Source organism: Rissa tridactyla, chromosome 6, assembly GCF_028500815.1.
Source record: "Rissa tridactyla isolate bRisTri1 chromosome 6, bRisTri1.patW.cur.20221130, whole genome shotgun sequence".
Classification (NCBI taxonomy): domain Eukaryota; kingdom Metazoa; phylum Chordata; class Aves; order Charadriiformes; family Laridae; genus Rissa; species Rissa tridactyla.
In genome coordinates this window covers 65,304,759-65,332,589 of record NC_071471.1, presented here as the reverse complement: position 1 = coordinate 65,332,589, position 27,831 = coordinate 65,304,759, and the positions used below count along the sequence as shown (strand labels likewise).

The window sequence follows — 27,831 nt, the reverse complement described above, 5'->3', positions numbered from 1 at the left end:
GGAGTTTGCTGCAGGAAAAATCACTAATTTGCACTGAAGGAAGAAAGCGTGAGAACTGTAGGTAAATAATTTTGCTATAAAAATATCTAGGAGGAAAAGCAAGAGGAGTGAGGCGATGCCCCTGCAAGAACGCTAACTGGGAAAATAGACTTGCTGTCAGGCAACGTGATGTTACAGGAGTGTTGGTAACTGGCATGACACAACTGTGGGCCGAAAAAAATTACAACCAGATTTCAGATCTACCAGAAGTACCTTCAGGACGCGTGTTCTCAGGCATTGAGCCACTGTAATCATTCGCTCACTTCTGGTATGCCAAAGATAAAGACTCTTAACCTAAATTAAATGAAAAGGGAGAAGTCAGAAAAACTTACCAAAATGCAACTGTGTAGAAAAGAATTGGCCTTACTTAGGGAAACAGAAGCCTGAAGAGAGAAACAAAAACTGATAAAAAATCATGTGGGAACATGTGAAATACAGATTATCTAGAGAAGGAAAAAAAAGCCTGACCTATTTTACCTGGAGAAAATAATGGAGTTTCTCTAAGGAAAGACGCTGGCAAGTGATGGGGCTATAAAATGATATAATTAGAAAGGAGTTGATAGTCTTAAAGGTGGAATGAAGGGACTGGGGAGGCTTTCTGTACAAAAGCCTTGTCGTGCTTCATCTCTAACGAAGATGAAAGACCAAAAGGACTTGGTAGGCTTATTCCTGCAAATGTGTAGTTCCTTTACAAGGATTTTATCAATATATTTTAGGATATTAGAGTAGCATGAAAAAAATCTGAAAAGTTACAGAAGTAAAATAGAGAGGATCTAAAGTGGGACGAGAGACGACTACATAAACTGAACGTTGTAGTCTCCACCTATAAGTTCTATTTAATTAATTTTAATTATTCTTATGGTTTTGGTTCTGGGCTCACAAATATTTATGAGGGACATTGCGATAGGCTGTGCTTTTTGGAAAGAAGAGTCTCTGCTGTGTTATGCGATAGAGTATTTTATTCCTATTGACGGAGAACTCTGACAAAAAAGGTCCTTGTTTCTCATGAGCGTGCCTGCGTATATCGCTTTATGACAAGCATACTTTTTTCTCCTGTAACTATTTTTCTGATGTTAGATACAAAGTAAGTACAGATGATGTAAGTGGAGCAGAGAGTTAGTATTTTGGATTACTTGTTGCTGTTCCTTTCTTCTATAAAAGATTTAAGAGGTTTGTTTGTATGTGTGTTTGTTTTACCTTACCCCGTTGACAAAAGAGTGTCATGAGAGAGCAAAGGGACTGAGGCTGAATGGTTTATAATGGCTTTGTTAGTAATTTGCTTTGGCGTAACTTTTGTAGTGAACAAATGCTTAAGGAGTATTAAATGAAATTTGTATTGTTATTCTGAAGCATTCCTAGTGCAGAATAGTGTTGCAGAATATTTAAATAATGTAAAAGACTGAATGCAAATCATAATATATCCTCAAAAAGCCTAGACAAATGAAGCACATTTGATTAAAAAAAAAAATAAAAATCTACCTTTCAACATGACAGCCAAACATATCAAGTGGTGCATCTCACTTGACATTTTAAAGATGCAATTTAAATTGTTCTAAAAAGCTGCCTCACCTTGTTGTGAAGATATGAAAGAATTGCCTGTTCCAGTCTTTGTCAAAGGCAGATTGCCGTGTGAAATATCAAACCCTTGCATTTTTTGGACTGGCTCCATTAATACAAACTGATAGTATCCAAAGGTTTCATACCAGTAAAAAATTTAACTTTAAAATACGGAAAGAAACAGGAGGAAGACTATTTGCTACCAGCAACACACAGCTGCTGTCAGTTATTTCTTCTTTAGCTTATGAAAATAAATCTCGGTTGTTCTGTCTATAGATGTGCTAGCAAAGAAGTGCAGTGTTGATATTCATGTTACCAAAGAATGAAAATTAATTCAAGAAACAATATATGACAAAAATGCAAAACAGGAAAACACAAGGGGAAGAAGTTAATGCGATTTTTTATTTTTATCTGAACTGATTGGGTGAGAAAATGTATATTTTTCAAGTGGTCTAATCAAATCATCTAGACCACATTTATAGCAGAAGTCATCAGCCCATATGAGCTGTCATGTTTTGTCAGAATGCTGTTGAAATCAGTAGCTTAAAATTAAACAAAATGAAAGCTTGTATTTTTGAAAAGTAAGAATATAATTTATTTTTCATAAAAGCTTCAATTCAATTTCTAGAATTTCAGAAGTGTCACAGCCAAGTATGGAGGTAGGAGGGGACGGGCTTTACAGAAGTCTTGAGTTCAGCAGGACATTGCCTCCTTCTTGTGAGAGCCATGGCCTGCATTGCACTGCGCACACGGCGGTCTCGTGTCATTACATCCGATGACCCAATCCAGCCCCTGGCCCTGCTGCACACTTTTTCGTGGGCCCGAGGAAAATGCTTACATTTCTTTTGCTTCAGTTCCTGACTGTAAGAGAGGGAAAATAAGTCTTCCTTTTCCCCTCCTTGAGTCTCCTTTATTTGTGCGACTCTGCGGCAGGGAGCCATGCCTGATTTATGAAGGATGTTAAAGATGGTGTAATTATTAGCTACAGCTGTTTCCCAGCTGTGTAGAAGTACCTGGGGGGTTGTTTCATTCTTCTCCAGGGGAGCACAGAAGAGGAGAGTCCCTGCTTGCACAAGAAAGGGGTCTTGCCTAAGGAGTTTCCCTAAAGGGTAGAGGAGGATGGGATGGTTTCTGGATCCCACTCCGCACGGGTGGAGATGGCAAGGGTACCGGAGTCTGAGAAGGCAGACATCTGATTTGTCAACTTGGCTGCAAACCTCCTAAGCAAGCTCCTCTGGCAAACTTCATAGGAGGTGACTGGATCCTGACATCTCAAAATTATTGCTGCATAATTTGAAACACACCTGTTCATCACTCACATTCCGCCTTGTGTAACGCATCTCATCAACACCTTCTGGTAAACCTCACTGGAAGTATGCTGGAATAGCTAGTTGTTAGGATGGGAGAGATCAGCGTTGCCCAATGTGATTCACACGCAGGATTTCTGCACTCAAATGATAAACCTCACATTAGATTTAAAAATTAGCTGCGTGTCTTAGACCGCAGTGGGCAATTAGAAACCGAAAGGATTTTTGTGGTTAGCTTGTATTGAAACAGAAACAATCTTAGCTTATTTTGGCTGATGCTGATAACTCTTAGTAGTCTGGTTTTGTTAACCAGTGTAACCATAATGCTGCCAAATCGGGGGGAGGGCGGGGGAGAGGGGCAATGTTATATAGTAATGCAAATAATGCAGCTCAGGCCTGATTTCAGTGGCTTCAGAAAGGCAAGTTAGAGGTGGAAAATTCAGCTTCGTCGCTAAAGAAAAAATAGTTACTTTGAAAGCTGCCAGAAAATTGAAGATCCTCAGTAGTGCAGCATATTTTGATAAAGAAGATGCCTGTTTCGGGTATAAAGAAAGAGTCCCAGCTCACCCGGTGTTCAGCAGAGCTGAAGAGAGAACGTCAATGAGTTCTTCCCCAGGAAAAAGGCAGCAATCAAATATTTTGCTGTACATTAAGCTGCTCTACTTGACACATGGTGAACTTTGATGGTAGAGTTTCTCAAGGTCTACTGTACAACTCGGTACACAGTCCCAGCTCTCAAGCAGTCTTTTGGATGTGCTGCTAAAATGTTGTTTAATTGTGTTCTTCAGAAAGGAAGGACGTCAGGCAATGCCATTCAAACTCCGACTATTTTTATATTTAACATTATTCCTGACATACTACTCCACCTGACATAGAAGCAATTAGATGCGCTGAAAGTAAAGAAATGTCCACTTCCTGAAGAACTAAGTAAGCACTAATAAAGAATTTGACTGTCTATGCTCCTTTTTTGTTTTCTCCCCCCTTTTTTTCATCTTTCTTCCTCCTTTTTTCTCTTCTTTCATCTTCCTTCCTTTTTTATTTTTTCTTTTCCTTCTCTCTTTTTGTTGCTTCTTTTTGGATGCTCCTGCTACAATAATTAAGTGTATTTCAAAGGGGAATTGACGAGGACTTTTTTTCCCTATTTTATTATTTCCCCCCTTGACTCTGAAATATAACCACACTGCACGTGCGTGTTACTAGTAAAATACACATTAGCTCTCATTGTAACTGGAACTCACGTAAGTGTAACTCCCCTCTATGGATAAAATCTGACAACATTAATTTGGAAATAGAGCTTTTGTAGTGCGCTTGGGCAAGTTTTTCAGAACCTGTTAAAAGAGCCTCGCTAATGTTTTTCCGCTGACTGAAGACGTGTGCTCTTCCAGTCGGTGAGGGTTGCCACAGTGGACAACCACGGCATTTCTCACTGAGCCTCAGCACAGCGTCAGGGCTTGCCACGTGCTCTGCCGCACGCTTCCACAGCCGCAGAACACAGACCTGGCGAGGGAGGAAGAGTTTAAGGAAATATAGTTCAGTACAATGGGACATTTTCTTTGCAGCAGCCCACGATAATAAAAATAAATCCTGTTTTTATTTCGTGTTAGGTCAAAGCATGAGTTCTCATAGACTGAGAACAATAAAGTGTGAGTTATCAAATGATTTTGTAAAGAATTACTAGTTAGTGACTAATTATTAAATTTTAAGACGTGTTTGCCTTTATGCTCAGACTCCATTAGCATTTTAATTTGGACCAGGAGTGCGCTTTTGAAGGGAATATCTAACTTCATTTTCCTCACTTACCACACCGTGGTTTACGTGACAGAGTGGTGTCGGGACAAATCAGCTGGGTTCATTTTGATTAAAACTACACGAAGAGGTGTGCTCCAGAAGCGTACCTAAGGTACTGCAGATGCCAGCGGGCACCCGGTCCATGGGATCAGGTCGGGGTCAGCCTAAAGTACCCTGCCAAGGCAAGTTGTACTGCTGCACTGTGCAGAGCTGGTTCTGACGTGCTGCAATTTAGGAGAAAAGTTTGTACCTTTCCCACAAGTGCAGCCCTCAGAATTTCAGATTTGGTATCTCTCTTCTTCGGGGAAGTCTGGCTGCAGTGCTGAGCTGGTGGGAGTGGCTGTAGTCAGCCAAACACCCAGGTACTGCCAGGAAATTTGGATGAGGCTCTTATTTTCAGTACCTAAACCCACTCGCTTAACGTTGCATGATACTGTGCAGAGGTGTTTTGGGTATTTTTTCCCTTTTTCTGTTTTTTTTCCGTTTGTTGTTTTTTTTTTTTCCCCATGCCTACAGAATGGAATACTATCAGATGATGTACTCACACGTTTCCGTTATCCCCAGATATTATTCTGACTTCTTCAGCTCCCATGCAGGCTCCATGTATGTGACCTAGACGGTTTTTCCAGAGAAACTCAACCTTTGAAATGTTCCCAGAAATTTCTGTATCGATAAAGTTCAAGTATGTGTTGCCTGGGTTGAAAGTGCCCCTGCCAAAAGAAAAGCACAGAAGTGATGCTCTGTGTTCTTTACAAATGATGGGCAGGAGGGGGGGGAAAGCTACAGTTTAGACAGAAAGGGAGATGAGCTGTGGGATGCTATGAGAGTTGAAGCTTTGAATACTATAATTTTATTACTTTTTTTTTTTTTTTCAAGAATTACCAATCAGGGATGTTAGGCAAAATTTTAGCTTAGAACACGTTCTTGAAGAATGTGTTCCTTGGGGAGCGCACAGGGCTCTTGATGCAGATGCTCACGCAGATCCAAGGCTTTCAGCTCAGGCAGTAGGGGATCGTGTCTCCGGTCCAGAAACACTGAGTTCCGTCCTCTCTGCTGACTGGTCATGCAAGGATGTAGCAAAGTCTTTTATGAAGTCCTTGGATCTTAGATTTTTTTAGTACATAAAAGATATTAAATACTTTTTTGGACAGACATTGTAACAGGGATAAACTAAAGGGGAGATTTAAAAAAAAAGTAAAACGCACTTTAAATTTAACCTTTTTTGTAAGGATTAGGAAATAATGTCTCATTTGCCGTTTTGGTTGATTTCTTTCTCCAAATCAGTATTGCATTTTTTGCCTTCCCTGAAGCTGTTGTGGTGGAGCTGAGGCTACCGTATATCTCCCACTGTATATCCTGGTCACCTGGAGGAAGTTCTGAGGACTAAATGTCACTTTTTCCCCTCCTTTTGGTTGAACTCTGTGGTGCAGATTCCAGCTGGGCAAATTGGTGAAGGCCACAAAGTCTCTGTATCAACCTTACTCGAGAAAGCAGAGGTAACACCATTCCTGCTTTGATAGGGAGCTTTTTGTGGATCCTGCTACAGGCTTTCAGCCTGTCAAGCCAATGTATAGGCTTGTTGGTACCTCAGGAGGAGATAGCTACCCAGAGGGAACAACAGAAGTATCCAAGTGACTTAGTTGCTTAAATTTCCATGCCTTTCAGGATGATAACAGTAGATTAGTTAGCTCAGCCTTTGTTGTTGGTATTGTAATGGGGTTTATTCTAGTCATTATTTTTGGAAAATGATATCTATCTTCAAATAAGTCCAAGTCAAAAAGTTCTCTGTGTTTCTGCTTGCTTTCAACCATGAAGAAAATTGAAAATTATAGTTTACATTCGTGCTTTCTGTGGTGTCAGTGTTCATTGTAATGGAATGCTCGTGACAGTGTGACATTAACATAGAAATTACCTGTAAGCGTATCACTGCAGTTGTGTATTTGCAACCAAATGTAATCCTGATACAGGCCAGTAACAGGGCTATGTCCAAACACAGATGCAGTTGGTTTTACAATATTTCAACTGTGTTCTTGACAAGGATCGGTTTATGAGATGTAAATTCACATTTACTGGAAAAAGCCAAGCTGTGCGGACAGGAACGCCAGATTCCAGCACGGTTCATAAGCAAGCTGCAGCTCTCTTACATATTCCCTAGAGGAGGGAATGGTTAAGTGACTGTATATCATGTCGCTCTTTGTCTTCTCAGAGAAGATCACCTGGTGATGTCTGAGTCCAGCAGTATCCACAGAGCTCTTTGCTCTTGCCTACTTGTTACGCTAACCATCATCCTCAGAAAAGAAAAGAAAAGAAAATATAGAGAAAGAGAGACCAGCAAGCAGATTTTGACCATAATCTGTAGCACGGGGAACTTAGCAGCTCACTTATCAGCTACTTTTATTACCGGTGTAAATCACAGAGCACATAGAACGAGACGAGACATGTAAAAATAGTTGTGTATAAATTCAGTATGATAACAATGATAGAGCCATTTTTTCAGCAGCCACGTTAAACTTACTTGTCAATTGTATATTTTTTCCTGATCCCGTTAGTTCCAGTCAAGGCTATATCTATATTTCCCTTCATGGTTTCTGTTGCAGATACTCTGACAAGTATCTCTTTTCTCCAGCCTTTGAAAGCAAAATGAAATAGATAATGGTTGCAAGGAGATTTCTTTCCTAATGGTAAACCTTCTCTTAAGTGTCAATGTCTTTTCAGGGAGAGGAAAGGATTGCACAAATGTGCAAACAAAAGCACCCAAAATGTCACTCTTCATTAAGGCAAATGTTATTTCTGTGTGAATCTGTCAGTATTAATTTCCTTGACAGTGGTCTAAATCGCAAATCCAATTTTTGCTGACCTACCGATTATGCTGGGTATTTACTGTGCCATGGCCAATGCCGTACCTTGCTCTTCCACTTGGCCTCGCTTTTAATTTTGTAATTTCTTACACTTGTCAGCAGTTTGTGGGGTCTCATGGGCAGCATGTTGGCTCTCAACTATGAAGTGAGTTCAGCTGAACTGCCGTGGTGTTACAGATAGATTAAACAAAACCGGCAGCTTTCCTAGGATGATCCTGATATACAGAGGGTTTAGGGTTTTTCTTATACCTGTGCACAGCCCAGCAGCTGGACTGGATTTGGTTTGGGCTATTAAAAGGAGAATCTCTTCGCCCACTTCATAAGGTTATATTTGGTTTCAGGCTATAATTTCTATAAACTCAACAGTCTGAAAATGTTGAAATCAATGTATCCATTCAAATTTGAGAAATGGCTAGTTTCTCTATACTCAAATTCATCTTTTTACTTTTTGCTCTTATGGAGATGTGATATAAGATTATTATTTTTTTTCTGCTTTCATATCTTAGTGACTGGTGAATAAGGTTCTCAAAGACCCTCTCATTTATTGCCCTTGCAATTCACCATCTGTGATGGATTACAATTTATTTATGAATTTTCTTATTTTCCAGTTCTGTGGCTGCTTCTACATTAATCACAATCAAAACTATATTTCTTATTACTCCCTGCCATTTTGACTTGATGAGCTTTGCAAAAATATCCTGAAATGTTCCAGTTTTATAAATTTTTGTCAATAAAAACAATGTAACATATTGATTTGAAATTTTGCACTTTTAGCATAACATTCCTCCCACCTTCAGCTTTACAGAATTTTTGAAGACATCATCTAATTAACAATATTTTAGCAGGTTTAGAGGTCAGCATCATTTGATGTGTTTCTGTAATTATCTCAGCCTTTCCCAGATAATGCTGGTACTGCATGTTCCCAACACACCTGAAACTCTAGATTTTGTACTGAGTGACACTCGTTAACTCCAGCAGCTCTCTGTAGAAGTTTAAGATATTTGTTCACACATAATTCGTTGCCACTTTAGAATTCACCACCCAAAATGAGCACTTACGAGCATATGGAGGGGAGGGCCCTGTGTTTAAATAAACCTTTTGCTGTTCTTTTTCAGTTTTACGTAAAAACTTATCAGCATAATGACCCATGAGTGGGCATCCTTCCTCTGGACATGGAAAGCAGTCTCCCTGGGGGAAAATAACAATGTGTGTTACAAGACATTATCTGTTTTAATCCCAATTCCTAAAGTTTAAGAAATTAGAGTATTTCAGCTTTTTCCCAGCATTTTTGAAAGGTACTTGGTTCTGAGTTCAGATAATATCTTCAGTATTTATCAGTGTGGTGAAAAAAGGAGCTGAGGCTGTCAGTCAGCTTATTTCATCTGGTTGAAAATCAAAGAGAAACAGGTTGAAAATTTGGCCTAATTCCTTATGCTTTTGCGGAGACCATAAATAAATACCTTAATGCACATTGCGCCTTACTACTTGATCTGTAAAGTACAGGTAATATATTCATCGTTCATAGGGTCCATTGAAAGGTTGTCTGCTAATTATTATAGGGTTGGTAACAATATCTGCAAGCAGGAGTGGCTGGATATATTCACTCATATGGTAAAGGTATTTAAGGTTAGGAATACTGAGGCTTGGGGTCTCACTTTGGGATGTGTTCTGTCTCCTTTTCAGCCTTTACTCCCGTGCAGAGCCTTGATGAAATTAATCTACCTGCATAGATCAAACATTCAGATCAAGACCTTGAATTCCATTAAAAAAAAAAAAGAAAAGATAAATATTTTTATTTTCAGTGAAAGTAATTTAATTGCAATTGCAAAATATAGCATTGTTATATTTCAATAGTTCAGTTTTGATATTTGGGGGGTTCTGTAGGAACAGGTATTTGTGGATCCTTGGCTATTTGGGCATTAGATGAATAAAAGGCTAAATGATCACTATCACTTTATAACGTGACTGAAAAAAAAGCATTTCCCTCGCATCAGTAAATTGTACACAGTTAAGGTTTTCAAATCCTGAACTACATCAAACTTTCAAGTTCTATGGCAACATTGCTACAAACATTAACACCTATTCCGCAGTATTATAATCATTCATTTTTGGAGTAGATGGAAATACTATGGTGGTCAAGGAAATTCCTCCTTGACCAGTCCTCGGTAGCATTGCCAGAATTGGTCCACTAAAAGCCCAGTTATATCAGGCATGAAACGCTAGGACATTATGTTTCCTTCTTTCTTGTGCCACCTGAGGGTTGCGTGAACAATGCTGGGCTGTATAAATATCTCCCCTGCCCTCTATACTGTGGATGTTTATAGTTTATACAGATGTTTAAACGTTTCTGAAATCCAGAGGCTGTCCTCTTGATGATGGTTTCCACCAGGTTTAGATGGACTTCCTTCAACCGGAGTGTCCCTTACTGTTGACCTATGCAAAAGGTGAACCCAGCCACTGCCTCTCATTGCCCTCTTCCTCAACTCTTCATCTCTCCTGTTACAACTGGTTTTGGTGTTTATATTTACTGTCCTATTTTCTTCTGGATTTTTTTTTTTTTTTTAATGGCGCTTGCTGCTTTTACGTTTTGCCTGGTTTTTGGGTATTGTCTGGATGAGGGTAGTCAGTGGGTGTGCATAGGCCCCCCCCCGAATCCCATGATCCAGAGCATAGAAGTTAGAAATTATTAAGAGAAGAAGGGCAGGGCTATAATCCCTCAGATAAATGTGCGCCTGGTACTTACCAATACAAAATCTCGGTATGTGTCACACTGATACCCAACAAATCCATTGGGAGTCATAATACTCTCAGCATAATACCGGAGACTTCTTTTATGTCCACATCCAAAAGCTCTATATCCTGGGAAAAAGCCCAGGTGCAAAAGATTAAAACTATACATTAAGTCCATGCCAAAAATAACACTTGTGGGTCTCTTTTCCTCAACAGTATTTGCACATACAGTGAAGTCTCAGATTAAAAATAATAAAAAAAAATGTTTAAAGTGTGAATTGTTGGGTTTTATAGTAAAACGTGTACTTATGGCTAAATCTGTTTTTTCCTGTGGGGAAGGGCTAGGGACTAATCTGTGTGTCGCTGGACTCATGCAGAAGTGCAGAGGTGGAGATACACGGAAGCGGAGCTCGTGCAGCCTCCTGTCTGACTATGGGTACTTCACTGCTTTGACTTTAGCATGAGAACAGGGGAGGATTTAGGAGAATTTCCCCTTGATATTTGAAAGACTGGAATAATTCATAGCTACAGAGTTTGTAAAGCATATAGTAGTCACTATGAAGTAGTTTTCATTTGCTTACCATTATCACAACATGGTATTTTGTAAAACCACAGTTCCCACTCATTTCTAGAATTAAAGATAATTGTAGTAATTATTTTTAACTTCAGTGGCTTTCAATGTTTTTAAGCTCTAGAAAATCTACGGTCATTTGACAGTGGTGATTCTGTGAAACTCTCTGAAAAGGAAGATGTTTGGCAGTGTGTCCTTGATTTTGACAGAATTATTTGAAACAAGTACATTTTCCCATCAGAATGAAATTTATAAGCAGTCAGTGCAGAAAAGAAGAAAGTGCAATTTGGGTTATATTTACAGGTCCCTCGTAACAAGTATTGTCTTCATTGGCTCTGAAGCCCCTCCTGTATCAAAGCACAATGTACCGAAGTTAGGTTGTATAAAAATAGGCTCTACTCTGCTTCAGCATCTGTGGGGGCTCACCTAATCCACGGGGTAAAGTCTCGGAGGCACTAAGTAATTGCAAGCTGGCACAGTTTATAGTGAAATCAGAATTTCACTTACTGTCAATATTTGTGCATCTTAAAGACAGACCAGTTGGTATCGACCAGTTGACACATGTTGTTCTTTACATAAGGAAAGAAAAATCACACCAAAACCCCTCTGAAAAGTGTTTTTGTCTGTTTTTCTGAAAATTATCTGCATCGTCAAGGCTTTCTGAATATGTTTGCTTTATAGTTTCTTCTTTAAATCTAATTCAGAAGGGTCTGTGCTTTTAATTTTCAAGACCTCAGCTCTTACAGTTGGCTTACTTTGTGCTAGTGCCAAATTCACATCTATACAATGGGAACATAATACTCCTCTCCTACTGCATCAAAAGCTGTAGAAAGAAGCTAGTAAATAGCATTTCCAAAGCCTGTCATACATAAAAGCACTACATAAATGTAAATGTTATCAAACAGAAGAAACAGGCACAAAGTAAGGTTTAACCAAGAGGCAGGAGCTAAGGTTGTCTCTAATTTTAGGAGCTGCAGGAACAACCAACTCCATCTACTCGTGTTCAGTTGAGCTGGGCTTCTCCCTCACCACAAAACATTGCAAACAGCCTTGTGAAATGTCTACGGAAATTTTTTTTTTTTTTTGTGCTGAAAATGCAGACATTCTCATGCAGTCCAATTGGACAGGGTTTTGGTTCCCAATGACTTTGTGCATAGGCAGCTTTCTGTCCTCTTTGTTACTAAGTTCTCCAACCAGTTCTAAGACTGAGCGTTTTTGAAAGCCAATTACTTAACTAGTGGTGGGGATTTCAAAACGTTTAGCTGTGAATAACAGATATTCTTATTTCTGTAGGTTAGGATCAGAAGACGGCATTTTGGGGATCTATTGTGCTGGATCCCAGGCTAATACTGCTTAACTGCCCAGCTTTCTTTGAAGAACATGAACTATCAATGCAGCAGTCATTTTATCATCTTCTGTATTTTTAACCTTGTGCTGTTCCCTTTGAAGACACTAAACCTGTTAATGGCGTGGATGAGTGTGCCTAACCCCAATAATATTGTGACTGATGTCTTCCTAGGGAGAAGGGAAGCTCAGATTTTAAAATACTCATTTTTGGATTATCCTTGAATGAAATTTTACTGGTCCTTCATGCGTGGAATTCCCACTGAGGTTAGTCGGTCAGCACAGTGGCAGTCTCTTGTAACAGACTGTGGTGAACAAGTCTGCATGCTTTAACTTGAAGTTTCCACCTGGAATTTGCCTTGGTTAGTATATAGGAAAATTGGAGGCTATTTCACAGGCAGCTTTAAATCTTCCATTTTTGAGCATTCTCTCCCTACTCCAAATTTGAGCTATATAGATAATATACACATTCAAAGTGCTTTACTTTAGCCTAGCCTTTATTTCTAACTGTGGCTTATAATGAGGTATTACTGTTTAAAAATATATTTACCTCTCATAAGGTCATTGATATTCCGAGTTGCAGGAGGTACACGAAGTTGCTTGCATCCTGGCATCTTCTTCCCACCATTTGGGTAAAAATCCAGGTGGCCACAAGTCTGCAGAATCCCTGGAGCTGAAATGCACAAAGAATCGAGGCTGATCACTCTCAGGTACTCTCAGCCTCTGTGTCGGTGTTGGCCTTTGCGCAAAAACTTACCAAAGTCAAAGAACAGATGACCGGCATGAGTATGAATTATATCAACAAATTTTGCATCTGAAGGATCCAGCCTAACCATCGTGGGGGTATACTGAAAAAGGGGCCCAGCTGGATCCAAGCCTAAATAAATGGAGATAAGTCTGATTGAGTAAATAATACTATGTGTATGTCATCACATACAGCCTGTGTACACTGTAAGTCATTACATTTTGACCTTTACTCCACATAAAAAAAAATCCATTTTGTGGACCGCAACAGCCAGCAAAACAAGCAGGTTTTTAATAGAAAGGTGGCTAGAGGCGTTACAGTGCAGTAAAAGGCTGTTGGGTGCTGGGCTTACTTTTGGGGAACAATGTTATAAGAAGAGGTTTGGTGTTTTTTTTCATGTTAGGGAAGACATGAAATCTTGATATGTTATTCTGAGTGCGTAGACTGGAATTTTCTGATATGTTATTCTTTATATATATATATTCTTATTTTTCTTGATTTATTTTTCTAAGCATGTCTGTGAATTTTTATTTGGTGAAAAATCTGATACCAGTTTCCCCGACTTGCTTATGAGACTGCTTAGTGTGTATGCAGCTTAGCCAAAGCAATGTCTACGTGGAGAAAAGAACTGCCCGAAGGAGAAAGGAAAGCAAAAAATAGTGAGCCCTTAGAAATAGTGATATGTGAGTGTGTCATGATGCTGTGTCTCTCTGTGTAGCTGTGAGACTAATAGCTTGCTTCCTTTTCAGGGTGTCCATGGATATTTACTGTCTCATCCTCACATACTAGACTAGGGCTTTTAATTTTTTAATTTCAGATTTTCAATCTTTTGAGCTGCTGAAAAGTCACGTTTCGAGTGGGCTTTTAAAACCAAATGTGACAATGAGTTGCTTACGTTTTACATGTTTGTTATTCCACATGTAGTATGGTATTTTGTTCCCGTTCTTTTATATCATTAAAATTCACTATGGAGTGCCCCCTGGGACTTGTTGTGACCTGTGAAAAGTGACCTCTATTTAGCCACAGTTGGGACATCTAAGCCCTTCTGATCTGTTGCAGCTGAGCTGTTCTAAGGGATGTGAGCACTGACATGTGAAATACAGGGCATTTGATAGGACATGGCTTCATTTGTGTGCTGTCATGCTGTCTACTGTTAATTATGACAAAGCAGCACATTGCAGTCTGTATTGTGTGTTGATAAGGCAGCAGTGATTCTTTGGGTCTCTGCATGAAAATATAAAGTGTCATCAGTTGAAATAACCTCGGTACCTGTTATTCTTCCAATGCCAGGTTTCCTTCTCCCTGCCTCCCCTGCGGCATGCGCTCCAAGACTATGGCCGATGAAATGAATGTTGGCAGGAGAGTAGCCATAATCTTTCTGTGAAGATGTATGGAAAGGAAAAAAAGAAGCGTGTTAAGCGGGGCATACAAGCCTGCGGCACTGCCCCATGGCCCCATGCTATGCTAGGACATGGCCAAACCAGCAGGCGATGGAGGGGAGCATCTTGGGTGGGAAGTTACTGTTGTGGGTGGTGGGATCTGTACCAAAAGAGAAGCAGTTCCCAGCTCATCCCATCCCCGCTATGTTATTGAATACCTCTCTATTTCCTGACCATAAAGGTGCCACCCTGAACACAGCCTTTACCATGCAGATTATGGGTCGGTGTTCACATTCCATGAATACTTTTACCTCAAGAAGGTTCACCAGATATACCAGCTCAGCCCCCACAATGCGGACGTTGTTAACGGCTTCGGTGTACAAACCGCTAGAGCCACCTCTCCAGTCAGTCAAAATGCAGTTCACATCTTCGGTGTGAAACATGAACTGGTGGAAAACATGAAAACAGGAGAACAGAACGAAACAGGCATTAGTTACAATAGTAGCAGGGAATATACAAACAATATTTCATTTTGTTATAGCTGGGGACTCACTTTGTCTCCTTATGTGACCGGTAAGGACACATCTTTAGTATGTTAATTCCTACTAACGCTGAAGAATCAACACAAGGAGGCAGAGTGGAGGCAGTGATTTGAACACTGTATAAAGACACACAGAACCCTGCTTAAGTTCTGTTTTCCATTCCAGATGCCTTGGTTAGCTTTAGGGTATCAACTTCTCTTAATGACAGAATCCCAGTTAGAAAAAGAGGATAGTATGACTTGTTTTTTATTGTCCTAACTTTATTCTTCAAAATTTATATGCTTGGATCATCTAAAAAGATTCAAAAATTTGTGTTCATGTGCTTGAATTGTTCAGCCCCAAAGTTCATATATTTTAACCAAAATGTTCTATTTATATACTTCTGACAACGGAACATTCTGATTGTTCATTCTGAAACAATTTCATTTTTCAAATGTGCCTTAAGAAAATGAAACCAATCTGCTGAACAAAACATTTTGGTTTTATTAGATCAAACACCTCACTCAAACTGAAATGGTTTTTTTCGACCATTTGATGAGGTGAGAAAAGTGACTTTTTTTTCCCCCTTCATTATTGGCAAGGAATTGAAAAATCAATTAATTATAGCTTTCCCTGTGGAGGTGGAAGCAGCAAAAGGGCATTTAGCAGAAGGATGAAGTGCGCTATGCTCCTAGCTAGGATCAAGAGGGTGGTCATGTCGAACTGAGCTTCATGTTGAAGTTTTTTCCCCTCATTTATTCCCTGAATCAAAAAGAGAATAGAGGTGTAAATTTTATGTGGGAATTTAAGCAAGTGAAGGGGGGGATGTGGATATTTGCACTTTTAAACACAAGTAAAATGCCAATAGTCATACTATACCCTGCATATATTTGTTATCCAGAGGAGGTCCGCTCCAACAAGATGGCCATGTATAAGGAAGCGAGTTTTCCTGTGTGGTCGAAAATTTGAAGCTTTGATAGTCGATGGATTTGTAGCAGAAATTTTCTGTGTAAAAAAAACCAAAATCCAAAAAAACAACCAACAAACAAAACAACACGGATGTGACTGCTCCATCCCAGTGTACATTTTGATACAAGGCAGAGTACCCCAAGGGTTAAGGCATAGTTCTGGACTCTGAAGAGATGGGTCTTGTTCCTCACTCTTAAACTGCCTTGCTGGGGGATATCGATTAATTGCTTCAACAAATGATTCACTTCCTCTAGTTAATTGGACTAATAATATCGTCATCCTTTGCAACAATGCTTTGAGATATACTGGTAGAACATGCCATGTAAATGCAAGATTTTATCAAACTTGGCCGTAGAAATATAAAGATAGCATCTTCTGCAAGGTATTAAGCGGTTGACTTTGAATCTATACCTATTTTTCTCTCTTTCTTCTTTGAAGATAAGACCCTCATCGTTAAGTTTATTTATATTTTATCCTAAAGATATTCCAGATAGCATGAGAAAGCCCACCAGGCTTAGAACATCAGAGGCTGTAGGTGTCGTGGGGTTTATTGAGAAGGCAGGCGTTACTTTCTTTTAAAGAAATTCTGAATACTGGGTTACTTTAAAGTTTGGCTCTTACTTATTTTTTATGGTTTCATAAGCTTAAAAGTGGATGTAATGAACTAATTAGCACACATCTCACCTTCAGTGAGAGACTGATTAAAGTCAAAACCTCATAGGCCCTCTCAGCTGGAGATGTTAGACTTGTTCTGAGGTGACTCAGGAGAGACATTAAATGCCTCCACTGTTTGTGACTGCCATTTATATAAAAAAAACAACTGTGAAGTCTTTTTCATGTCATGTAGGCCAACAACAGGAAAAATTGCGTACCCCACACCCCCCCCCCCCCATATTACTTTGCTTCATTTTTCTTGCTTTTTTTCCAAGTAAAATTCACACTCTTTGATGGTCATTTCTCTTCTTTCACCAGACTAGTCTATAGCTCCACAAAACTGCTTTGTGCCATGGACAAGCCCAGCCCAGACATCTCCAACACCTTGAGCATCCTGCTGTGTGCTTTTCCCAGTATTTGCTGGTCTTCAGAGGAAAGGACTGACACCCTTCCGGCATCTTTCAGTATGTTCCCGTTTGACCCATATGCAGTCCTTCAGTCTCCTTTTAGCTCCTTCATTTGTCACTCCGTCACAGTCTAGAGCTTCCTCTCGCTGCCACTAGTTTGCAGATGTTGCAAATACTTTTTTTTTCCTTCCGTACAGCTCCAGACCCTGCTGTCTCTGCACTTCTCTATCTGATGTGTCTTCATGGGGCATAACCTGGTTCACCTCTCTGTAAGAGAAACCTCCAAGCTCTCTCCATGTTAAGTCTTACAAAGTCTTTTTCCTTAGCTTTTTAGTCTCCATATTCCCTCAGTCACAGTCTTCCAAAAGATGTTTAATATTTTTTACTTTCTTTCTCCATCCACATCTCATTCTCTTTTTGGTTGTTTGCTTCTTTTTCCACATATGATTTCACTGTCTCCTTCATCTTTTCTTTCCATTTTTCTTTCTAAGCTTTCCTTTAATTTCTCATCCTATTTTCCTTTCTCTCTCTGGTGAACACTGACACTTTTTCTTCTGATCTTCACTCTTAGCTGTCTACTGCTCTTAGGGCTCAGTGTTGGCCACCACATAAGCAGAGCCTCTGTAGTTCAGAGGACCTAGTAATCATGTGTATGATTTTGTGTGTATGGACCCGAAACATGTTTTTAATCTGGAGACACACAGGAGCCGAGATTGAGCTTTCCTTTTGTACTGTCTTCCCTACCTTTGGTTTTATAGTGCTAAACCTGAATCTGAATTTAGGCGATTAGCTTACTGTAGAGAAGTATGTAAAATATATCCAATATATCTCAGGTGACTTGTGTCAGAAGGCTGCACTTAACCTGTTGTAAATATACCTGGCTCATCAGAGAGCTGAAATGAGGAAAAAGAAAAAAAATGAAAGAAAATTATGATGGATTGTCCATGCATAATATAGAATTGGGGCTTCTCTTGGGAGACTTACGGGCAAAAATACAGGAGAAAAGAAACTGTCCATATAATTTGTTGAAGGTGTTGTTTACGATCAGTGTTTAAAAACAAAGCACTTTCTTACTTGGTATTTCATGATGTTGTCTCTAGTGTAAAGAAGGAAATTGGTGTTCACATCTTCTGGAGAGCTGGGCAAGCCTGCCAGCTGTCTCCCCGGGATCCCAGACCAAGGCGGGCTATCTGAAAAGCATCCGAGCCTTTTGTAGCAAACTTCCCTTCCTGGGATACACAAAGAAAAATGTTAGTGTGCTGGGAAGGTAGCTGGTCAGGCTGCCACCACTTTCCAAGGAGCTGGCAGGATAGTGTTTATAGCAGGGAAGCGGAAAACGGCTGGTTCGGGTTAGGATGGCGCCTGTGTTTGGTTTTCATGAAGGGGCTCAGTTGTGCTCCTGTGCCCTGTACACACAGCAGGGACATGAACTTCAAGACCGATTCCTGTTGCAAACATAGCGTAGAGCTCAGTTTGGTGAACCCATGACTTATTTTGTCAAACATATGGTTAACACAGCCATCGGAAAAAGACAATAAAATCTGGATCCTTTGTGGATCCAGAGAACAAACCAGCTTTTGCTGCCAGTGCAGAGCAGTCCTTCAAATTAGTGCTAATGCTCCAGGGTTTATCTAAATTATGTCTTGTGCAACAATTCATGCAGGAGTAAAATGAAAACAGAACATTAAAATAGATACCTCTGGTTGCTCCATAACACACATTAAATGTCTCCCTTATTTCTTTTATCACCATAAGATTTTTATGGAAGGAATAAAGTGGAATTTGAGTGGAAGCCTGGAGCAAAGCACAGCCTCAGGAAGTGTGGTCTGTGCCTGAAGGAGTAGAGTTTCCCAATTTCTATTGTGGCTTTAATACAGTGATGATGCAAATACGACATCCGGGTGTGGCCATTAAATGTCATCCTTATCCACTATTGTAGCACCACAGTTGTGAAAATCCCAAGTAATTTTTATTGCTATTAAAGAGACACTGAAAACAATGAGAAACTACTGTTTCCTAGGATAGGTGGCAGATTCATGCCACATCAGACTGTGACTTGATCTATTTGTTACTCTGTACGAAACACAGGGGTAGAGTGATATATACTGGAAATACATTTAGAGAAAGAGATTTAAAACATTTAATTGTGGAGCTGCAGCTAGAGACTCCACAAGTGATCCAGTCATTTTCATGGGGGTTTTTCCTCTGATGCCAGGAAACCTTTGGAGTGTGTCTTATTGTTTCTCTGTGTTCTTTCTGTGTGTCCATCCCTATTGAACTATTCTTTCCTATCAGTAAGGAAATGTTTTGGACCAGGACCATTGTCTTGTTCTCTGCATAGGTCTGTGAACAGTAGGTGCCTAGGCTGGCATTATAAGTGTTGTAGCTACCATAAATGCTGGTGGGGGGTGAGGGGAGTATGGGAATTATAAAGTAATAGGCTAAACGTGGGGAAGACATGATGTAACTCAGTGCTCCTAATGAAGATGTATGTTAAATCCATTCCAAAGCACATCGTTTTTCTAAATTATCGTTATTCTGGGTAAGCTGCACACAACAATTTTTACTATTTATAGATTTTTATCAACTATGTGTCTTACCTCTGGCTGCATGAAGAAGAAAAAGAGTAGCGATCCATACTGTCAACATCTAAAGCAAACAAGAACACAATTCAAACCTAATTAAAAATAGAATCTGGAATTCACCTAAGGGTTTCGTTGACCCATTAAAAAAAAAGTCATAGTGGCCACAGGAGTAGTTCAGGCATTTAATGAATTGGATCCAAAAGAATCAACACTTCCCTAACGATAGCAAGGTTTTCAGAAAATACCTTGGGGATTCTTTCAGTTTGCCCTGGAGATTTTGCATATGCAGGATAACCTCTAAGCATCTCTTAAAGATTGTTTTCCTGACCTTGACAAACAGAAGCTTTTTTTTTTTTTTCTCTAGCGCTGCAATTTATGAGCAAGCAAATGAAAATTCTTAAAGGAATTACAACATTTTTTCTACAGAGTGAAGTTTCTCCTAGCATTTAGTAGGAAAGTGACCATACTTAAAAGAAACCAGGAACAAAAAAAATTGTGTTTCTAAATCATATAGATAGTCTTGAAAACTCATTTTGATCATTGCTCTCAGCCATGTATGCTTATCAGCCCTGATCTGCTTGATCACTTAATCACCAGCTGATAGGTAAGCATTGGAGTAAATGGAACCAGTCATTTACTTTGAGGTGAAGCAGAGAAAGCCTTTTAAGTGTAGTCTTACTACCACTACCAGTAACTTATCTTCAAAGGAAAGAAGATTCTTCTTAGAAAACTCTTAATATCAGGCCCTGATCCTCCAATGAGCTCTGCACAGGCAGACCCCTGCATCCCCTTCCTGCCCTCCCCACCCCAGCCCCCTCAAGTCATTAATACGCTGTTAGGAGCAAAGAGTTCATCCCCGTGAAACCCACTGCAGGTTCAAGCGTGGCCCGCTTCCATCTCCTTTCCTCCAGCCACTCGCCAAATACCCCATGTCTTAACATGATGCACCTCATCTAAGTTCCTTAGATCTCTTTGTCTCCAATGTATCCCATTTTACCTTGGCGAGGCTCAGAGCAAGTTCTTTGGGTCCACCTCTCAGTTGACTGCGGCAAGCCTTGCAGAAGCCCCTTGAGGAGCCTGGAATGAACTGCGTCTGCCCAGGGGGGACATGCGGCAGAGGGACGTTCACCCCACCACTGCTGCACAGGGCTTGGGTTCCCAGCTGCATCTGTGACTTTGTTGGGTAGTGCCAAAAGAGATCTCCTTGTGTCAGGCATGCTTCAGCTGAGATAACATGAACCAGGTCAAACCAGTTGCTGCGTGACTCCACCTGTTTAATGCGGAGTTTCACATAGGGCGTTATTTTCATCCATCAGCAATTACTTTTAAAGCTAAAAAGTACTGGGAAGCGTGATTGATGTAAACACTGAACAAACACGCAGCCTTTCAGGATGAGGAACAAGGCCTCTGCCATCGGCTGGGCTGCGCGTCTCAGTGTGATGCTGAGTTGGGATCCAAGTGACTTGGCATCACACTGGAAGGCTGTAGCAGAGCCCTGATCTTTTGTGTCCTACTTCAGAGTTTTAATAGCCAAACCATCCTTCCTGGAGCTGATCCCTGATCCCTACCTTAAATAATTTACAATCTTAAGCAAAATTTTCAAATTTGTATTTGATAGCTTAGTCTACCATTACAACATCATGACACAAACAAGGTGGTGTAGGATCAGGTAGGGTGTACGTTCGCAGGGTTTCAGCTGTTACCTGAGAAAAGGCAGAAAGAAGAGAGAAGGATGAAAAATTATTAAAAAATTAAGTTGCTCAGTCTGTCATCTGTTATTTCTTCATCTTCTGTCATCTATAATTTTTCTAGTGGATGAATTACCTGACTTTTCTTTGAAAAGATGACAGAAATATTTTTAAACAGAGGAGAATAGTTCCTTGAGCAGATTGTCACCACATCCGATCACCATGAATCTTCATAATTAAATTATATTAATTGCAGTAATTTTAGATTTTAGTGTTTTGATAATGATGTCTTTTCACGTAGTATGATATTGTTGTCATATTATTATGGTAACATTTCTGCTCAGGCTTTTCTGGAAGTCTTTCTTCCTGTACGTAGACACAAATGAGAAACTTGCAACTCAACATTTTAGTGTTAAACCTTTTAAGTATATCGGGTGGCTCTTGGCACCTCCTCAGCCAAAACTGCACAGAAAAAGGAGACTCCCTTTTGGTATAATCCTTTCCACTGACTGATGACTTATATCTAGCACATACAAATATGAACTGGGTTAAAGTGATTCTTAAGAGTGCTAGGCACAAAAACATTTCCAGGCTTTTTTTTTTTCTTTTTTTATGTCTTAGCTAGCCTTGAAAGGATAATTACTTTAGATACAGATTGTAGAAGTGAATTTTCTATCTCTGTGCTCCATAACCCTAGCAGAAAATTCAGAAGGAAGGTTAGTACATATCTTAGGGAGTTTGTTTTTTTTTCATTTCTTCAGGACTAAGTTAGTCCAGTAAAGTGTCGAATTATTCACATTGAAATTCATTTGAGTGATCTTCTGCTCATGTAATTGGAGAATGTTGTTAGAGTGCAAATGGATCAGCTAACCAGTCACCAGTAGAATTTAGCAAAAAAAAGTCCTGACCAGGTGTTTGGAAGAAATGGTTAAAAGAAACACAAAAAATGTCTCCTTCCAAGTCATCCTCCGTGATCCTGGCCAAAACTGGATTCAGTGATAGTTGCAGGTGCTCAGAGCCGTGCTACTGCAGCGTACAGTATACTTAGATCTGGTGCTCAGGTCTGTCATGTAGCATCACATTCAAAAGGAGTGGATGCTTGGGTTTTTTGTATGTCTAAGCATTTATAGACAAACTCAGAAAGGCTGATTCACTAGAATTCAAGGCCCCTACAGAAAATTAGTATCTAATCTACATTACCTGCTTCTGATTTCATTCTATTATATATAATACTGGACAAAAATCTCGCTTCATTCTACCTCACAATTTCTTCCTACTTCAGGAGGAGACTTTACTGCAGAAACAGATCACTCAAACTTTTATATTAACCTAGTTGATTCAATAAATTATTCTCATTAGTTTGAACTCATAGATTTTTACCTATAGAGAGTATTTTGATGCATATGTTCTCTGGGGAGCCCGAGAAATCAGAACTACCCATTACATTAAGAAGCCTTTCTGGAGCCTGGTATTACAGTCCCAAACCATGCTGCAACCCTCTGCTGCAACACAGACTTCAACAGCAGTCTGCTGGTGAAGATTTCAGACCACTTACAAGATTCAGTGACTTTGCCAAGTTCAAATTAGAATGACAAGATATTTTTGATTTTACCTGTGATGACAGCATCATTGCCTCACATCCTAGATGGAAATGTGTACTATGCCATACCTATAAACCGTCATTCCAGCCAGTATTGATCAGCAATTGGACCTTACTTCTCCAGGCTTTTCTCAGAACACATGAAGTGATTATTTAGTGACATTACCCCTGCCTTTCAGCAGTCAGTGAGACACCACAGCTCTCCTCCAGTGTTTAAGACAAAGTTATTGGGAGAGCAAAGCATCTTTATATTTGTAACAAATTAGTCAGAGCATTTACTCCATCAGAGAAGCATGAAATGGATTTTCTGTGCTGGTTTACTCATTCCAGGAGAGCTTGTAGCTCAGCAATGTTGTTAGATGCCAGCACTTCTGTCTCATCTTCTAGAAAACTTCTTATTTTAACTACTTCAGTATTTGGGACCCATGGAGGAAGTAGCAAGCCACAAAGTGCTGACTCCTCATCCCTTAGAAATTCTTGAGGATTTCACTTCCACGAACTTGTCCAAGCTGTTCCAGGACTCACGCACACTTCTAGCACACCCAGCATCCTGTATCAAGTGGCTGCACGTTCTAATGATGCAAGTGTAAGAAGAATCATCTCCTTTTGTTTGTTTTGAGGTGTGCAACTGCCAGCTTCATTTCATGCCCCCTGTTATTAGAGTGGAAGAAAACAAACAAGTCATTTTGTAATTCTCCGTGACCCTCTTCACTTTATAGACCACATTCACACCCCTGTCTCTCTTCCAGGCTGACTTCTGTTTTTGCCAGATATGCCAGAGGAAGTGGGAAAATGACTCCTTATTCCATTTGGCTGGAGGAGATTAACATTAGTCTTTGCCCCCATTACCAAAACCAGTAAGGAAAATTCCTTTTGTCCTGAAGTTTGGTCAATGAATGTGTGTTTTCTTGAGGGAAGAAGTGTCCAAAAGTGGAAGCAGGTTCTTTCTGCAACTCAAACTCAGCCTTGTGCAGTCTCTCCTAAAAGTTCCCTTCTGCAGCAACATCTGTAAGAGAGGAACTTAGGTAATGAGGTACAGTGCATATAACATGATAAAAACCAGGACTAAAGGGATAATCATGTAAGTTATTGTGCAGAGCTATTTTTACTGCTTTTTTTTTTTCTTTCTCTTTTTGTTCTTTAATTGTAATTGCACCCACTTGCCATGTCTTAACTTGGAGAGTAAACTTCCTGGGCAGGGACCTACCTATCTACCTACCTCTGCGCATTGTGGCGCGTGTAATTCAGATTTGGGTAGTGTATGAATAATGAATGGTAACAGTAATGTAAAGGTCACCTTTTCCAGCACATCAGTTGTAAGGTCCTCCCTAAGGAACTAACATTTTTGAATAAAAAACCTTAAATGCCAGCAAGTATTTTTCTATTCTTTCTAGTCTGCTTGGCTGCTGAAATAGATATGAAGGGATTATTATTCTTTTCTGCTGTTCCTTCATTATGATCCAGCTTCTAATACTTTGACTCCAATGGGATCCCGCATAGAATAAAATACTTCTTAGCTAAAGAGAGAGCACCAAATGTTAAGTTCCACTTGCTTTGAATTTTAATACCTTTTAAACTAAGAGCTGTTGCGTGACTGATTCGTACCTCCCATGGAACCCCCTGTTTTTCTCTTGTACTTCTTGAGGTGGAGATACGATGAGATTTGATCTGTGATGCTCCTGACTATGTTTTGCCCCAGTAATTAAAATAGAGTGAAGAAGTTGTTTTAGAGTGTTGGCTCCTATCTGTTCTTCTCATAGCAATATGTATTTTCAGGGATGTGAGCGTGCAATTAGCCATCCTGTATTCACTGCTTACCTCTGTTTACCAGCCTTCTGGCTCAGCTAATTATAACGCTTACAGGCACTCCTGAGAAGGTGGGTGAGGAATAATTAAACTTCACAAGGAATAGTGCAGGAAGCATTCCCCTGAGCTTCATCTGGCCTTCCGGTGTCTAAGAAGTATCTGGCATATCCAAGTAGGTCTGAGACATCCCACTACCATGCTACTAAGTTATTTAATTCAGCGTCAGTTTAGAGCTCCTAGAAAACTGGAGATGCAGATCCTGTCAAGGTAAGGGAGCAAAGATAAGCGTCCTCTTTCAGCCCTAGTACTGTTTGACTTTCATTTGGCAAAACTCAGTAACATCAACTTTAGATTGGAAAAAATGGGAACGTCGTATTTGCAGAGCTTCAGTTTGATAAACTATCCCTCTCCCTGGAACAGTTTAGAGAAGAAACGAGTTCAAGCAGTGTTAGCGAGTTCAAGCTTTCAAGCTTGGAGGCATGTATTTTCTTATTTTCACGTAGTAATGGTGCAATTGCTAATAAGCATCTGATTAGTAATAGATTGTGCTTGTCTCTTCAGCCGCTACTTGCACGTTGTAAGAGCCTGGGCTACGTATCTGAAACAGATAGAGTGGGTCAGAGTCACTGATTTGATTCAGTAGAGTTAGATGGATTTACACCAGGCAAGATCTGAAATTTGTGTCTTAATAAAGAAAATAAATTTATTCCTGCAGTTATGTCTTAGCTTGTGGCAAAGAGAATTCCAAGTGAGTTAGCTTTTCACCATTTCTGTGATAAAACACTCTTGGGCTTGATGCGTATTCTGAGGACAGCACTGAATTTAAAAGTACAAAACTGAAGAATGAGATATAAATAGAAAATTTAAAATCTCCTCTAGCAAGGTATTTTAAGGCCTATGGACACTATGTGTGTTGATCTAAATTTTGAGATCTAAATTAGCTAACTACAGTGCAAAAAAATGATAGAAAGAAGTAACTTTTGGGCCTTTTCCTGGCAAACTGCATTTTTTCTCTTTCTCTCATTAGCCATCTAGCATGAAATTATTGGTTTTGTACTTTTGAAATGTCAGAAATTATTTTAAGAAAAGACAATTACATACCATATAAAATGGATTTCACAGATTAATGGGAAAGCATGGAATAAAGATTCTAATCATAACTGTTTCCCAAAGCCCTGTAGGAGGCTGTGGTAAATGAATTGTAATTGATCATGATGAATTTTGTTATATGGTTTAAAGATTACATGAAGTGGTGGGATAGAAGCTCTAACTGAAGGCCTTTGATTTTAAATTTTTGAATTTTTCATTGTGTTAATTAAAGCTGGTGGTTATTAGTAAAATAGGAAGCCATCCTTTATGAAATAATTGGGACAAATCCCTATCTGGTAGCATTATTACTGAAACGCTATGCCTTCAGAAGCACTATATTCTTTTTTAGTTGCAGCTTCTGTGTGAATTTAAAGAAGACATTTTATATTAAACAAGTAACATCAGCTTGTGGGATGGCTGAATTATTTTTTATATGTTGATAAAATCAATTTATGTATTTCTTTCTGAAAGAGAAGACTAAAGATAAAGACATAGACATTCTATGTATTCTAGTCCCTCACAAGATTTCCTCTGTATGTAAATCTTAATCATGTTTTTAATATTTTTATATCTCATTTTTCTCAAACGATTAAATGACTGTAATTGTCAGAGCAGAACGCTCCGTGTTTAAAAATGGATGATAAAGTCAATAGGATGATATTAATTTATACAATCTCTTAGCTGCTTTTAAATAGAAACACCTAATAAAATAATTAAGTGGTTTCAATTCAGGCTTTTGACGTGATACGTGGCCTGGTTTATGTGGGTTTGGTTGTTATTTTGCAAGCGCTGGTTCCATTCCATCACATTTCCTTTAACTTCAGTCGAGTACAGGAGGTTTACGTCAGGTGCTGTTATGTTTATGTCACTGTCTTTAGGTTCTGAGCTACTTGTGGGGTGGCAACGCATGTAATAGTTCGATAAAACCACGTATTGTGTTCGTGGTGTCCTCTGCGCTCGCAGCCTGGCCGCAGGTGTGCCTTTGTCCCTCATGTGTGTCTTGTGGGGAGGGGAGGTTTGAATTTGGAGCTGTGCACCTAGGGCACATGAGGAGCTGGAGGTTTCTGCCTGAGCAGGACCCCTGGAAGGGGCCGACAGAGGGAGAAGCCATACATGGCTGCTTCCCGAGGCCTGCCTGGTGCCCCTCTCCGGCTTCGCCACTCCCTGTACAAAGGGAGGACATACACAGGGAATAATCTTTTACCATATTTGCTTGTGACACAAGGCTGCCTGTAAACAGGAAGGCTTCTTTATTTTGCTTTTGAATACTGCTGTTTCTTCAGTCACTTTGGCTTTTTAGTATATTTTGAGAATGCTGTCAGAATGTTAATAATTTGTGGAATTAAATCAGGTTTTAATGAAGCACTACCTCTGCCATTTTTGGAAGGTCTCAACACTGATTTGAGAGCAGCCAGCCAATACAGGGTAGACTATGAAGAAAAGTAACTAATTTATAGCCTCCTTCTGTAAATGAAGTAACAAAAAAGCTACAGGATGGCATCCGTTTACTTTGCAGGCCAGCTAAATCGGTATCACGTTCAATACAACTTCAGAAACATCGAGCATCACCGTTTCAATTTTAAGCCTTTTGGCTTGGAAGTTACAAAAACACAGATTTTTTTTTTTTGATTTTTTTTTTTTTTAATTGTGAAGCAAACAGTCATGAGGAATAGAGAAGACTCTTTAAAGGGCTACCCCAAATGAGAGTTATGAGAGGCAAGGTTGCAAAGCACAAAGTCATTTTAAGCCCAAGGAACGTAGGAGTGGGATGTTGCAATCGGCCCAGCATGCAACGTACAAAGGCATTACCACACCGATTAGCCCTAATACGTTTAACTGGACTATTTCATAACGTGAGTCTAACCCAGCCTCTTTTAAAGTCAGCTGAAGCTACTGCCATTGTTTTCAATAAGCCAGGGGAGAAGCCAGCATTGCAGTATTGATTTCAGGGTGTATATAGTTGTAGTTTGTATTTGAGCTGCATGCAAATGTCTGAAAAAGAAGTCATATTTCAGTAATATTTCAGTGACCTGCTACTGGATGAGCACTGAAGGCTAAGTGTGAAGAACTGGAGAGTAAAAAGCTTTAGGACTGGTTTCCATGTGGGCTTTGTACTTCTGTAAACCAGCTGGGCAGTTTGTGAACACATGGCTTGTACATAATCGCGGCATGCAGGCCTCGGGTTTTCAGGGAG

At 39.7% G+C, this 27,831-nt stretch overlaps 1 protein-coding gene across 1 annotated transcript; it reads right to left on the bottom strand.

The window, feature by feature from the left end:
* Nucleotides 1-4,336: 4,336 nt before the first annotated feature.
* On the bottom strand, nt 4,337-19,759 carry LOC128911171 (pancreatic lipase-related protein 2-like). The gene is made up of 13 exons (XM_054205537.1): nt 19,700-19,759; nt 19,470-19,518; nt 17,944-18,098; nt 15,719-15,844; nt 14,630-14,764; nt 14,209-14,317; nt 12,952-13,071; nt 12,745-12,867; nt 10,293-10,408; nt 8,608-8,737; nt 7,207-7,318; nt 5,237-5,401; nt 4,337-4,400 (listed from the first exon to the last, which is right to left on the bottom strand). The coding sequence occupies exons 1-13, from the start codon at nt 19,757-19,759 to the stop codon at nt 4,337-4,339; spliced, it is 1,464 nt and encodes a 487-aa protein (XP_054061512.1).
* Nucleotides 19,760-27,831: the final 8,072 nt, after the last annotated feature.